The sequence below is a fragment of the Equus asinus genome, chromosome 12, assembly GCF_041296235.1.
Source record: "Equus asinus isolate D_3611 breed Donkey chromosome 12, EquAss-T2T_v2, whole genome shotgun sequence".
Lineage (NCBI taxonomy): Eukaryota > Metazoa > Chordata > Mammalia > Perissodactyla > Equidae > Equus > Equus asinus.
Genome location: NC_091801.1, coordinates 78,315,062 through 78,332,354, shown reverse-complemented (window position 1 = coordinate 78,332,354; position 17,293 = coordinate 78,315,062). Strand labels below are relative to the sequence as shown.

Sequence of the window (17,293 nt, the reverse complement as noted above, 5' to 3'; positions counted from 1 at the left end):
TGATGGAGCTGGGATTCATACCCAGCTTTGTGTGGTTTCATAGCCCACAATCCTTTTAGTAAATCATGCCACCTGATATTAAGAGTCAGGAATTATACGAAAGTTATATCATTTTCTTTCACTAGAAAGAGTGTTGGAGCTTTTAGGAAAATTCTAAAAATCAATAAAAATACATTTTAAGAATGTAAAAAACAAGGGAAAATAAAACCTGGGGAGATTCACTGAGTAGATCTTTATCTAACAGACCTTAAAATGCTATAGCAAAGATTTAAAACCGGGGGCTTGATAAGCAACATATTCACTTTTTAGAAACCCTGTCACATAACCCTCATTTTGGTAAGAAACCCCCTCTGCCTGGTCTGCTCACTCTGCAGCATCTGTCAGCGCTATGAATGGCTAATCATAAGCACCGCTCTAGTCTTCTCCATGCTATTAAGCAGATGGCAGCGCTAAATCCAAATGATGTAGTACATTTCCCTGGTGGACTTTGTTTTCACATCCTACCATTATTCTGCGATTCCTCGGTGATAAATCTCGTGTATTCTCAAGAACATTAAAGAGTGACTGACAGTGGATTGACTAACTACCACCAGCATGTCTCTGCCCCGCGGCTGTTTCCACACACTTGTGGAGATCACGCACGAAGATTCCAGGGGGTGAATACAGCAGTTCTGCTAGTCTCTACAATTATAAGGACATATTTCTCTACCAGTTGCTTTCGAGTTGCGTGAACATGGGCTTGATCTCAAAGAGAAGTGGGTACGAGGCCTGACTTACTAGCTATGTGACTTTCGTCAAGTTCACATTCTCTGAGTGTCGGTTTATTTGTAAAATTGAGGACTGGCAATCTTACTGAGGTTGCTGGGGGTTAAAGGAAATGACAGGCATGAGAGCATCTAACATAGTAACTCAGACTTGTAAGTACTCAGTAGACATCTGATTCCTTCAAAGTTTAACTTAATGAATCTTGAACAAAAAATTTTCCATCCTTTTCTATTAGTTTAACTCTAAGGAATTTCCTGATTGAGCTATGAAACATCTTAGCCTATTTTCAATATAGTCGAGGTGTCAAGTTTAGCAGAAGGACAGTGTACCTCAGGGTGAAGTCCGCTCACAGTTCTCAGATTCATTCGCTCACACTTCACTTGGAGCAGAGACATACAGGAGCTGACCCATTAATTAGTGAAACAAACGCTGAGTGCAGTGTTCGCCAAACTGCAGCCACTCAGAGCCCACTGCCAGGACTCCTGCCACCAGGTACACCACCCATCCTATAGGTGACTTAATATCACTCTCTATATGGATTTTAACTTGAAGATATTTAATAATTTAAGTATATCAGTAATATTCATAAAATCATGTGCTTGATATGCTAATTACGCTTTCCTAATAATTTTTAAATCTAACCATTAAAATTGTAAAAAGTCTGCCACATAACATCTGAAATCATGTTGTGAAACATCAGTGATAAGTGTACTACTCTTCAAAAACCACTACCATAAGAGAAAGAAAATGGGCTGAATTCAGTATTGTCACTAAGTGTGTAACTCAGGCCACTCATTACATCTCTCTCAGTGTCTCCGTTTTCTCAAGAATAAAATGGGGATGATAATATCTACCTTTTAAGGTTAAAATTAAGATCAGAGGGGATGCGCGCGTGTGTACCTTACACACACTGGGCACCCTAATGTAACCAACACACCACAGCACACGGTCCATCCACGGTGACTGTTAACAGCGACACTCATACAGGTTGGCACTTTGGCTTTGGGCTGCTCCTTCCCTTTCCCTTTCAGGGTGTGGCTTCACTTTTCCGCTACAGCCCACCCTGCCTTTCTTGTCTCAGGGCCCTTGATGGAGAACTAAAGTATTGACAGGTTTACAGTACCATTGGGTTGGTATCTCCATTTAGTCAACGCCCACATAATGCTCTGTTAGAAGTATTTGTTATCTGCTTACACTGCTTAGTTTGTGCTGAGAGCTTCCTTCAGTAGTTGTGCAGCAAGCAGCCAAAAAGCCAAAGGGCCAGGTTAGACAAAAACAGATGTGACAAAAGTTTTATAACACACAGTTAATAAACTCTTAATCCAGGCTAAATCATTTCTGCTTTTAAAGGCTCAAAACAGCTAACCCTGAAACAACGGAGGAATATCTTCCAAAAGATAGTTTGACTGATGTTTAAATGGTTACATCTTAAGTTAAACAACAGGTCACCATTTGCAAAGTGAAAATTCCACACTATTTTCAGAGCTCCACAGGTCAGCTCTTGGCATTATTGGACACATAATGCTAAAGCTGCCAAGGCAAGCAGTAACAAACTAGAAAGCAGAGCATACGGCAACATCAATTTCTGTCTCGTTGCTTTCCTTGGAATTGGCATTTGAAAACACACCAGGAGTACTCACAGCTTCTCACAGCTGCCATTACTCCACTTATTTGGATAAAAAGGGCTTAGGTGTTATTTTGCCACAAAAACAAATCAGTGATTTTATATTCTTAAAAATATTTTCTTAGCTGGATAATGGCTTTTAGAGTCAGACAAAAACCTAGGCTCAAGTACTCTTTAGCTGTGTGTTCTTGGGAAAGTTGCTAAACATCACGATCCTCAACGTCCCTACGGGGAAAAACTTAGCACATAGGGTGGTTATGAAAATTGGAGATAACGTATTAAAGGACATAGATAGCTGAGCGCTACACTTAATACATTCTCCAAAACTGGTAGCTGTTATTTCTAATCCCCCTTTTCAGTAATTTTAAGCATTTTCATGAAAATCATAGAGATTTTGGAGGATGAATTAAAACATACACTTGAAAGTACAGTTACACGGCAAGGCACTATGAGAAATTAGTGTGTCAATATTTACAGGTCCAGAAACTAAATCTTTTTACCGCTCAGTCATCCACGGACACTCCGGGCCTTCTGAGCACTTTTTTGAGATCCTTTTTGTTCTACTTACTTCATGATCACTACTGGAATCAAATATTTCTTTGGAAAATTTATAATTATTCAGAAACACAGATTAAAATATTGTGATATTTTTAATAAAAATCGTATATATTTAAGGTGTAAACAAGATATTTATAGAGTGAAGTGATTACTACAGTCCAGCTAATTAACGTGCCTCCTCCTCGCAAAGTCAGTCACCTGCATCTTTGTGATGAGAGCACCTGAAATCTACTCTCTCAGCAAATTTCCAGCATCCCATACAGTATTAACTACAGTCATCATGTGTAAGACTGTGATTGCTATTAGGATTATAAATAAGACATCAAATGAAAATTAGTTCCACTTTGTTTAGAATGAAATGGATACATTTACAGAGGGTCTCCAGGAGTAAAAGCTATGATTTCTGTGAAGGCACAAGTCATGTCAGGGCAGGGGCGGCCCCGAGGGCTGAGGCCTTTTATCAGCTGCTCTGCTCTATTCACCACAGCTCTTCAGGAGCTGTGGGTCCACAGGAATTAATCAGTAATATTTCTGAGCCAACGTATATTAGAACAATTCCAATATTGCAAAGAACAGGTCATAGTTCTCCCCACGATGACTGTGTTGACAGCTGGTTACTCATTAAACATGTGAAGTTAGATAAACAATGCTTTGTTTTACACAACAACATTCACACTTTCCAGGTCGTTACAGAAATCAATGGGGAAATGGAGCTGAACCACACTGAATTTCTACCCCTCTGTAGGGATTCTCATTTGTACTCTAATTTTAATACAAGGTATTTGAAAATTGAGAGAAAAAAATTCCTAATTCGTAAAACCTCTCAAGAGAAACTGTTGTTTGCCCCACAGAACAGTGCCATAAATGATTACGGCTTACGGAGTCTAAGTCACGCCTGAAAGGAACCCGTTCACACACTGATAACACCCACTGGCCAGCCATCCCACAGTGCTGGCTTCTAGTTTGTTTTCAAGTGGGCCACGGCTGCTCGCCTGGCTAATCCAGTTTATGGGAGATATCTATACAGACCATCCCTGAGGGGAGAAGGCCCCCACAAGGTACCCCCTCCATCTTCTCCCTCTCCCTGCAAATCATTGACTTGCACAGTCCTTCCAGATTTACTAATACCTGCTTCTCAAGGCCACCCCTGTGTGAAAGGAGAAGCAGAAATAATTTAGAGGTGCGGAAGGAGGGAGGGAACTGGGGTTTACGGGGTACTAACTGCCTTATATCACATGTTAACTACCTTACATAAGTTATCTCCTTTAGTCCTCTCCCAGAGAAGACATTGCAGACAGCGCACCTCATGCTAACTGTGGGCTTTCCTATCTCATCAACCTTCGGGACCACCCTCTAAAGAAGAAACTAAGTTACACATTTTACAAACTGAGGCTTAGAGACGTGAAATAACTTGCCCAAAGTCACAGAACCAGTAAATGTGAAAGTTGGGATCTAAAACCACTTTTGGAAAGTAAACCACTTTTGAGCTTGTGTGTGCTATAGTATTAACGAGTTATACCTTACACACAGCACAAAACATCAAAACAGTAATTTAAAATGGACAAATATGAGTTGATTTCTCTCATTTTCCTTCTACATCTCGTGAGTGGACCTGTGTGGCCCGAGGGTGTGTGCCCTAACGTGGAGACACTTCACTGTTCTGGAATGCCAGAGACACAGCCAGCGTCTTTTAACTCTGTGCTGTCCAAGAGAAATCTGTGATTTAAAGTTTCGTAGCAGCCACATTAAAAATAAAAGTAAAAACAAACAGGCAAAATTAAATATATTTCACCTTCTTTACTTCACACTAAGTCTTTGGAATCTGGTGTGTGTTTCACACTTCTAACACATCTTGGTCTGGACCAGCCACGTTTCAAGCGTTCAACAGCCATCCGCGCTCATGGCTACCACAGCAGACCGTGCAGTTTCACTTCTGCTCAGTGCTCTTTCGACTACATCATGACATGTCAGAGAACACTTTCAGAAGCGCTTTGTAATCTAAAAGGACCCCAAGTAAAGAATTCTGCAGTAATACTGGATTACATAACTCTAACATAGAATGTTCTGTCAAATTTTGAATTGAGAGAATTATTGAAGTAAGAAATTCATTTCATAGAACCTGCAGTGTCAAAATCAAGGAATTTTAGAAGACAGAATATCAAGTGTTACAAGGTAATATCTATTAGCGAAAATAAGGCTGTGTGCTCCTTGAGAGCAGTGGCAGTGAATGTTATTTGCTGAAAAGATCTAATGTAAAACTGGAAAAACAAAGTTCTTAATTTCATTAGTCTTAGCCTACAACATTAATATGCCAGCTAAATGAAATTCTTAGGTTGGATTAAGGTAGTCCAAGCCTGATAAGGCAACACTTCCAGTTTGGATGAAGCATAATTCCTAAGAGATTCAAAAGCATCACAAAGTATTACATGTTTGAATACTGTATGTGGGGAATACCAATAGGAATCAGTTTCAGCAACCAAAATCAAAACCATGACAAAAGGAGAGTGAAATGGCGACGGAGCAGAGTACCAAGAGGATGCTTGGGGCCAGTGTGGGTTTGAACCAGTGCTCAGCCTTGCGAGTCTGGGGAAGTGATTTCACCTTTCTGAACCTGTTGGCAAGAGAATGACATGTTCAGACTTGACTTTTGTAGTATTTCAGGGCATGCTGAGAGAGGATAGAGAATTTAGGTGAAGAGTCTGGAATAGCAACAAGCATACAGTAAACACACTCAGTAACTGAAGATGACGGTAACCGTGATTTCCTTGATAATACCCACTATCTGATCCTGGGGACGATTTGAAACTTTGCTACACTAACTGGTTTATACTAAATTTCTAATTCTGAGCCATACGGTCTTGTCCTTAAACCAGTGTTATAATATGTGCACCTTATGGGCTGAATTGTGTCCCCTGCAAAGTCACAGGAAGCCCTAACTTCCAGAACCTCAGAATGTGATCGTATTTCAGGGCCTTTACAGAGGTGATTAAGTTAAAAGGAGGCCTTGTGTGAGTCTTCATCCACTCTCACTGGTGTCATCATAAGAGAAGAAATTTGGATACACAGAGAGCAGGGACGCACATGCACAGAGGAAAGGCCATATGAAGACACAGGGAGAAGGCAGCTGTCTGCAAGTCAGGGAGAGAGGCCTCAAAAGAAGCCAAAGCTGCCGTCACCTTGATCCCGTCCATCCTTCAGAATGGTGAGAAAACGAATTTCTGTTGCTTAAACCACCCCATCTGTGCTAGGTTGTTACGGTAACTCTAGCAAACTAACACAGTGCATAAAACCATTTCTTCATCTTACTACATAATGTAGCTGCTTCCTTCCGATGTACAATAGAGTGGCTGCTTAGTTAGGCCTGAGCGCTACAGAGGAAGGCGCACGCGGTCAGACAGACCTAGGTTCCAAGTCCCACTCCTTCGCTTGGAAGTTGCATGATCTTAGGCTAATTACCTAATTTTTGTGAACCACAGTTTTCCTCTTTAAAAGGACTAATGTTTATTTATTAAACGTATATTCAGAATACCTAACAAACAGTGGTTTCTGCATTTGCCAACGTGCACAATTCTCTGTACTCCTTCAGGTAAGATGAGTTGTAGCATTGAAAAGATCACTTCAAAGAAGGTAAATGGGCTGTCATGCAAGATGTTTCTTAAAGTGAGTCTTACCTGACATTTACAGGGCTTATAATTTATAATGTACCAGCCTCCTAATGGATCTCAGCCTCCAGGCTCACCATCTGTCAATCCAGCCCCTCCACGGCCATCTCATTAATTTCTCTGAACTCAAGCCTCAACATTGTTCCCTTGCATGGAACTCTTCGATGGCTCCCTACTGCTGCCTACAGTGTCAAGCTCTGGCTCCTGGGCAGGGGCCATGCAGCCACTCCACCTCGCGCCTCTTCTCTCTCCTGCGCATCACCCTCTGGTTCTACAAAATGATGAGGAGTTCCCAAACAACACCTGCTGTTTGGCGCCTCTGTGCGTTGCTGTCCCTGCTTTGTGAAATGCCCCTCCCTGTTTGCACCTGGGTGACTCCTACTTACCCTTCCCTTTCTCAGTGAAATGTCCCCGTATTCCCAACCAGACTCAGCACTGTCTTCTTATGGAAATACGGAGTGTTTCCTCAGACCTCTCATAGTGATCATCATATTATATTGCTTTTACATATTTATATTTGCTTCCTGCTAGCCTGTGAGCTTTTCAAGGAGAGGGTATCTGCCTCAATAATCTTTGTATCTCAAGCATCAAGAGCAGTGCCTAATATAGTGGACATTCAATAAATGTCAGCTGAATAAGTGACCAAAGGAATGAATGCTTGTGACCCAGCACATTGACATGTTATTACAGCTTAAAGTGCAGGGACTTTAGTGTTCTGGGTCCAGGTTCACATCCTGGATTAGTCTTTTACTTCTGAGTCTCAGTTCCATCACCTATAAAATAGAGGTACATTCACTCTTGCAGCTGCCATTCATATGAAAGGAAGCATGTGAGTTAAGGATTATGCTCCATGTGTGATTTTTGGCGAATTAGTTAATGTTATGCTCTGTGATCCTTTTCTTCATCTATACGACGGGAACAGCATCACAAACTTCATAAAGTCGCTGGAACACTTCAATGAGATACTGTATGTAAACTCTTGTCTAGAATCCGCTAGTGCCTGTCACCCTGGGGGCATCTAACACCCTCAAGGATCCAAACGACCCACAGGCTTCCACTGAAAAAGACCACTTGAGGGTCAAAGTTGGAAGGCCACTTAATTGTTACAAGCTATATAACAAAAAAAATTTGGCATGAACAAAAAGAAAAAACCGTTGTATATCCCTGTCAACCCCACTAGCAGAGTTAACAAATAAGAGGACCCATCTGTTCAAAGCCTGCCCGGCACCGGGTGAGTTCAAAAATTAATGTACGTTTTATCAAAATAACCACATCCACATGTTTTTATGCTTCTTAAAGCCAATATGTTTTGTGTAAATCTATCTTTGTCCTCCACTTAGAATTTTAAACATCAAGCGAGAGGTTTCCAGGCATTTAGGAAAACACTCTGAATAGAATAAACACTGATTTCAGATATCGGTGAACATCAAGGTGATTAGAAGAGGTGACAGTGAAGCTGTTTTGCCTCTCGCAACACTTACTTCTCGCTAAATACTTCTTTAGGAAATGAATCGGAACTAACATATCCACAAATAGAAATTTGAAGTTGTAGAAAACAGGAACTCTGCTGCTAAGAAAATGGAAACGTTCTATGACTACGAAACAAAACTTGTGGCACTTTCTTCCCCAGGCACTTGACACCGTGGGATATTTACGTATTTCTGATGCGATTTGGAGCCTCAGGACTTGAATAGCCAGAGACCTTGTAGACACTGTTCCTCCTCAGAACATATTGAACACTTAAGTCAAATTTTTAGAGGAAATAAAATTTCAATTCTTATTTCCCAAGTTTCATTGCTTTAACACTAAAGTAAATTTGGGAGGAGTAATACACACTAGTTGGTAAGACAGATAGTGCTTCTCCAATGAAAACAAACAAAAGACAAAGCAGACCAAGTCAAATTACCCTCACAGGCCGATCAGCATCCTTTCTCAGTCTATAAACGTGGAAGGCACAAGTGTCTGTTATGGGGTCTGCTCATGAAGATTGACTCTTACCTTTGGACTGGGGTGCTATAGCTGTTATCATAGGAATCATAACTCTGTTCATCATAAGCAGTGCCATATCCGTCATCATAGTCCTAAAATACAATAGGAGAAGTACAAAAAAGTTCAGAGAAGTTTCTGGAAAGAAAGAAGTATTCTGCTTTTAGTGAATCATTATTAATTCAGCTAGCATTTAACTGTATATCTAATCATAGTGTAAAGAAAAATATGAGTGACGTAAGTGAAAATGATGAAGTAAGAACCTTCAAAAATTGTCTCTAAAAAAGCAAAGAGAAACTGGCAAAAATGGTCAGAATCAACATTTTCACAACTCTGGAAATTAACCAAAGGATTGCAGAAATCTAGGGAGCACTTGCTTTTTTAAAAAAATTGGGCGAATCTTGGTATGAACAATGAGTTTGTGCTGCTTTAATTTGTCCTGTTCCCACCTGCCACCCCAGCTCTGCAGGGCTCCTGACAACCAGGGGCTGCAATAATGGGGGAAGCAGCAGCTGAATGGGGGGAGCAGAGCAGGTGGAGAGCTTTCAAAACCCCACTGCAGAGGACTGTCTCATTTGTATTCACTTATTCTATTTATTTGTAATAATAAATTTTATTTGTATTTACTAATAAATAGTAATTATTTATTATTTGATTGTATTTATTTATACCTGACTTGGAGCTCATCCAGTACAAAGAGCCTTTTCCCTGGGGGTATTTGAAGAACGTAATTAGAGGGAATTGTTTAAGATTTCAGCTGTCTGAGGTGGAAGAGAAAAACTGGAACAAACAATGGGGCATTCAATAAGCTTCCAAGGAGAAGTAGGGGAACGAGATGTCCATGTGGGCTTGGAAAGCTCTGACATATTCCTGGGATCTCGAAGGCTATGTGCATGCACAGTGCCATGTACACGCCCAGGAAAGACCTGACAAGGCCCTAAGCTCTCTCCTTCTGCTGACCTTGAAGTTCAGCACAGGAAAACCAAAACCTCCCTGGGGAGGGAGGAGAATTTGATTTCCACAGTTGACACATTATACTAAACATCCAGTTTTAAACAAAAAATTAGGCAACATGCAAATAAACATGAAAGTATGGTCCATATACAAGAAAAAAGTAATAGAAACTGTCCCTCAGGAAGCTGAGACATTGGACTTAACAGATAAAGATTTTAAATCAGTTATTTGAAATATATTCAAGGAATGGAAGAGTACTCTGCATCTGTTTAAGAACAATGCCTCACCAAATAGAGAATATAGATACAGAACATAATAAAAAAGAATCCAAAGAAGTTCTTGAGTTACAAAGTATAACAAATGAAATGAAAAATTCACTAGAGGTTCAACATCAGATATGACTAGGCAGAAGAAACAATCAGTGAACTTGAAGACAGACCAATTGAGATTATCCAGTCTAAGGAAGGAAAAAAAAAAAAAGAATGAAGCAAAATGAACAGGGTCTCAGAGACCTGTGGGACACCAACAAACCTGAACATATGCATAATGAGATGCTCAGGAAGAAAAGAGAAAGGACCAGAAAGATTATTTGGAGAAATAATGGTTAAAAACTTTCCAAACTTGATGAAAAACTTTACAAATCCAAGAAGGTCAACAAATTCCAAGTAGGATAAATTCAAAGAGACCCACATCTAGATACATCACAGTCAAATGTTAAAGACAAAGGCAAAGAGAGAATCTTAAAGCAACAAGAGAGAAGTGCTCATCAAGTGCAGGAGATCATCAATAAGATCACATGTTGATCTCTTACGAGAAATTGTGGAGGCCAGAAGACAATGGGATTCCACATTCCACGTACTAAAACAAAAAGAGTGTTAACTAAGAATTCTACATCCAGCAAAACAGTCCTTCAAAAATGGAAAAATTAAGGGGCTGGCCCTGTGGCCATGTGGTTAAAGTTCCACGAACTCTGCTTCAGCAGCCCAGGTTCACGGGTTCAGATCCCAGGCACAGACCTACTCCCCTCATTAGTTATGCTGTGGAAACATCCCACACACAAAATAGAGGAAGACTGGCACAGATGTTAGTCGACGGCTGAAATCCCTCAAGCAAAAAAACTGGAAGATTGCCAATGAAAGTTAGCTCAGGGTCAATTTTTCTCACCAAAAAAAAAAAAAAAAAGGAAAAATTAAGTTATTCCCACGTAAACAAAAACTGAGAGAATTCATCACTAGCAGCTATGCTCTACAGGAAATACTAAAAGAAGTCCTACAGGTAAAGTAAAGGTCATTAGACAGTAATTTGAATTCACATGAACAAGTAAAGAACATGAGTACAGGTAACTACTTAGGGAAAGATAAAAGACAGTACGTAAATGTATTTTTTGTTGTAATTCTTTTTTCTCCTATTTGACTTAAAAGATAACTGCATGAAGAAATACCACAAATCTGTGTTGTTAGGCGCACAATGTATAAAGCTGTAATTTGTATGACAATAACAACACAAAGGTGGGAGAGTGAGAACGGAGCTACAGAGGAGCAGACTTCTTGTGTACTGTTAAAATTAAGTTGATATAAATCTACAAAAGACTGATATAAGATGTAAATTGCAATCTCCAGAGGAGGCTAAGAAAATATTTTAAAAAATTAAAACAGTAGAAAAAGAAATGACAATGGAATTAAAGTAGTGTAGTAAAAGGTAATCTATTTAACATAAAAGGAGGTAGTAAAGTGCAAAAAAGACATAAGACATATAGAAAATAAAAGGAAACTGGCAGTTGTAAATCCTACCTTAATAGTAATTACACTAAATGTAAACGGATTAAATGCACAAATTAAAAGGCAGAAAAGGGCATCAAGTTAAAAAATATGATACACTCACTTGCTGTCTGTGAGAGATACACTTTAGATTCAAAGATAAAAGTACACTGACAGAAAAAGGACGGAAGAGAGTATACCATGGAAATACTAAGCAAAAGAGAATTACCATAGCTGTAGAGTCACGTGTTTTATAACAACAGGGATATATTCTAAGAAATACATTGTTAGGTGATTCCATCATTGTGTGAACATCATGGAGTGCACTTACACAAACCTGGAAGGAATAGCCTACTCACTCCTAGGCTATATGGTACTAATATTATGGGACCATGATCGTACTTGTGGTCTGTCATGACTAAAATGTTGTTATGCAGCTCATGAAAGTACTAATATCAGACAAAATAGACTTTAGGACAAAAACTGCTACTAGAGAAAAGGAAGGGCATTTATTTATATTGATAAAAGGGTCAATGTATCAAGAGAATAAAATTATTATAAAAATGTATGCATATATATAAACATTTATAACAACAGACCTCAAAATACATGAAGCTAAAACTGACAGAATTAAAGGGAGAAATTAGACAATTCAACAAAAATAGTTAGGGACTTCAATATCACACTTTCAATAATAAAGAGAACACCTAAAAAAAGATCCAAAAGGAAATAGAAGATTTGAGCAATAATACGAACTAATTACCAGACAGATATCTACAGAATGCTCTATCCAATAAGAGTGGAATACACATCCTTCTCAATTACACATGGAGCATTCTCCAGGACAGACCATACATTTTCCCAATTCAAAATTTACTACAAAGCTAAGTAATCAAAACAGTGAGGTACTGGCAGAGACATACAGATTAATGAAACAGAATTGAGAGTATAGAAATAAACCCTTATATTTATGGTCAATTCATTCTCAACAAGGATATCAAGACAATTCAATGGTTGGAATAGTCTTTTCAGTATATTGTATGGGAACAGCTGGATATCCACAAGCAAGGGATGAAGTTGGACTGTCACTTCACATCACAGGCACAAATTAACGCAAAATGCATCATACGTCTAAATCTACAAGCTAAAATTATAGAACTTTTAGAAGAAAACATAGGTATAAATCTCGTAATCTTAGTCATTAGTTTCTTAGATATGCCAGCAAAAGCACAAACAATGAACAAAAATATAGACAAAATGAGCTTCATCAATATTAAAAACTTACGCTTCAAAAGACACTAGCAAGAAAGTGAAAATACAATCCACAGGATGGAAGTATTTGTAACTCAGATATCTGACAATGGTCTAATGTTCAGAATACACAAAGAACTCTTATAACTCAACAATAAAAAGAAAACCCAAAAAGAGCAAAAGACATCCTCTAGTTCTACTGGGGACAGACTTCAAATTGAGGCCATTCTGCAAATGTGATAACAAACACACTATGGTTATTTTCAAAGTATTGTGGAATTCAAAAAGGTCCGGAGAAATGATGGAATATAGAATAAGTCAAATCAGATATGTCACTCAAAGACATCTGCATGCATGAAAGTGTGAATCCTACCCCAAAACTGATTTTTAAGTTTCTGAGCTTAGTCAATTACATAGTGACTTCAGACTTACTGGTATTTACTTAATATTTAAATGAGGCTGGAAATAACATCGAAGTATCTTGGAACATTGATATTACCAATGCCAATCAATGTAATGACTACCACCAGACCTCCTGAAGTAGAGAATGTGGAAAGGATCTGGAGTTAGATGAGCTTCTCCAATTTACTATCAATGATTTTAGGCAGACTAATTCACTTATCAGACTCTGTTTTTTTACTTGTAAAATGGGAATCCTTGTATCTTGAAGGGATGAGAAATCATATATACACATATAGGTATATATTCCAGCCAGACATGCATTAAGACGTTTATAAAAGAGAGCTTGTATTATTAACTATTACAGTGAAGCATTACCTATGCAGACCTCCCTCCTGAATTTCTAACATGATACGACCCATAATGAAGAACATTAACATGCAAGGGTATGAGCCAAATGACTGGTTTGAAAGTAATCACCTTAGTTACTCTTTTTTAAAAAGCATCTATCAAATCTTACATCTCAATTTATTTGACTTAGGAAAACACAAATATCTAAATAGGAAGTGACATCGTAATGCTTTCAATTTTGTAAAACAAATAGTAATATAAAGTGATGGTACTGTCTTTGTAGGAAGTTAGGCTTATACAATATTTACATGTTCACCTTAATTTTTTAAATGTTTTTTCACAAAGCAAGAACTGAATATTTGTTGAAGAGCTATGTGTCCAGTACTCAGGACACACAATAGAACATAAAATGAATACTCAGTAAATAGGGGCAGAAGAAGAATAAAAGTCAAGAGTACAGTTAGAACACAATGTGCAAGCCATAGTGTTCCTCACAGTAACTATGGGCAGATTGCTAACTTGGCTATGATCTTCCAAGGACCAATGCAAGGAGCAGAAAGCTATCAGAAAAGACACAAACAAAAAAAATTGAGAAGAGTTTAGTAATGAGATAAGTAGCGTAATGCAGACATTACCAAGAATTCTGGCAAATTAGTAAATAAAAGAAGCAGGTATTCCTAATGAAAGGAGTAATCTTATTTAAAAAAAAAAAAAGAAAAAAACCCTTCCCTCAGCCCCTCCCCTGTGCCCAGCACTCTGCTAGACATCACAGATGGAAAAGGAGCGTCACGGTCTAGGGAGGGCACTGGCACGAAGTGGAGCGGGAGGGATGAGAGACAACAACTGAGAGAACTGCAGTGCCACGTGTCAAATGACACAGCCAAGGTGTGCATCGAGGTGCCACAGAGCAGCCAGACTGCGAAAGGGAGAGGGAAGGAAGCTTCTCAGAAGTGTTAATGCTAGAACTTAGTTTCAAAGCAGAGAAGAGCAAAAGTAGTTGGGAAAATCCATTAATAATAAAAATTAGGCAGAATGAATAGCAAGTGCAAAACAATGGAGGTATAGACACGAAAACCCTCTCATTCTGGGAATCAAACCGCTTCTTGTTGGCACACAGTAGGATGCAAATGGAAGAGGGGAGAGTAGTGAAACTGAGAAACCCAGATCAGGAACGATCAAGTTAAAGAGCGAGACGATCCACTTTACATTTCAGAAATCTCTCTAGGGCAACAGGTTGTGGGCGTGGAACAGCAAAGGAGATTCTAAACGGCCAGAGTTACAAGCAGATCATCGTACTGTGCATAGTTTGGCAAAATGCAGAGCCCATGGTTTCTTTAGTAATTTGTTAGTAGCTTGAAAAGAACATGGTTCACCACGTGAAGAATTCTATTTCTATGCTGATTTGAAGAATCAAGATTGTAAATGATTGGAACTTTCTTAAATAACTAAACTGTCAAGTACTATATTATTTTTCCCTAAAATTACATCATTCAGGGGCCGGCGCAGTGGCGCAGCAGTTAAGTGCGCACATTCCGCTTCTTAGCGGCCCGGGGTTCGCCGGTTCGGATCCCGGGTGCGGACATGGCACAGCTTGGCACGCCATGCTGTGGTAGGCATCCCACATAGAAAGTAGAGGAAGATGGGCATGGATGTTAGCTCAGGGCCAGCCTTCCTCAGCAAGAAAGAGGAGGACCGGCAGTAGTTACCTCAAGGCTAATCTTCCTCAAAAATAAATAAATAAATAAATAAATTAAATAAAATTACATCATTCATTCCTTATTCAATTACTCTGTCAGATATTATAAGGCTGGTGATTTACTTGAATTTTCAAATTATTTAGGTCATTGAATTACTGACTTCCATATGTACACTGAAGATCTTAAAAGATTCAATTTACAGTTCTCACGGGGTTCCCTTCCTGATGACTTCACAGCTGGATTCGGCCATGGGGGTGCACCCCCTCCCGTTACAAGTATGCTTTGTTCAATGCACAACGCTTGAACAATAGGAAAGCAGGAAGAAGGTTTGGACAGGAGAAAAGGCGGAGCAGCTGAGTGTGACTTCAAGTAACTGTATGTGGCTGTAGGAGGGCGTGGAGGGCACTCTGGTTGATCATCTGCTCCTTTATTGCAAGGTAGGAGAGGAGGGCAACGGCTGAGAACAACAGAGTAGGTTAGCCAGTAAAGGGCTGGAGCAAAGGTTACAAGGAGGAAGGGCGGACGCTGGCGGAGCTGGCTGAGAGTGGCTGAGCAGGAGGCTTTTGGTCTGAGGACTGGGGCATCGGAGCTGCAGCAGCCGCCTCCTTTTTCCTAATGCTCCTGTCCTCCAATCTTCCCAACTACTGGTCGCTTGTTTTCTTATTTATATAATTTAGTTTTACGAAATTCCTCTTTAAATTTTTCCGAGGCTAGAGTAGGAATTTTAAAAGAACAGTCGATACAGTATTTGTTACAAGTTAATACACAATTGAGTAGAATCATAAATGTGGTATGGAAGAGGATGTTCCAGATTTAGTTCAGTCACACAGCGAAGCTTAGAGTCCACTCTTTAAACGTGTGCAAGAACCTGGGATGTGGACTCACCGCTTCTCGGATAGCAGTGCTCAGGTATGTCCAATGATTTTCTTTACACTTGAAATTGTTGCATAATTTCTCACTTTTCCGTATTTTCTCCTAGAGAACACTCCTGTGTGACATGGCCCCAGTCGACATCAGCCTCATTTTTGCTATGTGCCCTGTGCTTCAAATGCAGTAATTACGTCCAGTTCACGTGCTGTTCCCTCTAAGTTTCTGTGCCTACTGACTTTTTCAATATAAAACTCAACTGAGTCTCCTCTTCTGTCATATCTTCTCAGTCCCACAAAACCAGAGTGTGTCACACCTGTGTTATGCCCCAAAGGACCCGAGGCACATACTTCTCTCACTGTGTGGAAGTGACTGGCTTTTGGCTTCACCCACCACAATGAGCACAGATTGCGTCTTGGCTCCTCTTTCACACAGAGGACTAACCACAGCTGGAACTTCATGAGGACAACTCATAAACGGTCACCAGATGGCTGGATTGCCTGCCCCGGGAGGAAGAGGACGTCCCTCTCCCACTTAGTTCTCTCACCTGCCCTGCACTTGCCTGAGCTCGCCGACGTGTCTCCAGAGCCATTCCTCAGATGACCCAACTGGGTCCCAAGTGAGGAGCCTGCGCATATACCCTACTAAGCAACCTACTTTATCTCCTCTGGAAGAAGCTTAATAGAGCCCCCTTAAGCTGTTAAAAGGCACTGCAAAGACCTTCTATTCCTTTCCTTGCACTTTTAAAACAGGGCCCTGCACCTGTGAGTGAGACAGTCCTGGAGATACACATCTCATGAAATGCCAAGAATCATTAGTCTACACAAACCTCTGAGCGCACTTTTGTCTGGGCAGAGTCAATGCCCCCCGCTTTACTACCCCACTATCATTCCACCCGGCCAGTAAATCTTTAATGTGATCTCCTAAATCTCTCTCATACCCAGCCGTCCTCTACATTCCCAATGTGACTGTGTCAGAATTCACAACTTCTCCACTCAATTAGTACAATATTCTAACTCATCTCCCTGGCTTCCCAGTGCTTGCTCATCTAAACCTTCCTCCAGAACTATCTACTAAAATGCCAATTTGTGCTTGCTGCTTCCCTGCTGAATCTCCATTCCCCTTTCCTAGGTCCTGGAAGAGAAGGAAGGAATTCCTAAGCCTCTCGTAGTCTTGCCCTTCGCAGCTGGTCCCTCTGACATCATCTTTTACGTCTTCCATCAGGAGACCTTAGGCTAAATTACTGCTCCCTTGTTTGTGCTTCCATAATAACTGATAACTTGCATATACACCATGTCTGTAATCATTTCTCTGCCTCCTTTCTCTCCCACTAGTCAGTGAGGGTAAGGCCCAGGCCTTGCTCTGTATTTTCAATGTCTGGCACCTGGGAGGCATGCAGTTACATTTGTTGAATGAATAAAT

The 17,293-nt window shown here is 40.0% G+C and overlaps 1 protein-coding gene across 4 annotated transcripts in view; it reads right to left on the bottom strand.

Moving 5' to 3' along the window:
- The window catches only part of KHDRBS3 (KH RNA binding domain containing, signal transduction associated 3), a 189,067-nt gene that overhangs the window by 39,745 nt on the left and 132,029 nt on the right, over nt 1–17,293 (bottom strand). For all 4 annotated transcript variants that reach the window (XR_006534741.2, XM_044781148.2, XM_044781149.2 and 1 more), the window contains exon 7: nt 8,608–8,690. Coding sequence is in view for 3 of the 4 variants with exons in the window: in XM_044781148.2 (XP_044637083.1) it covers nt 8,608–8,690 (83 nt within the window). In the remaining variant the exon portion in view is untranslated. The remainder of the gene's footprint in view (nt 1–8,607; nt 8,691–17,293) is intronic.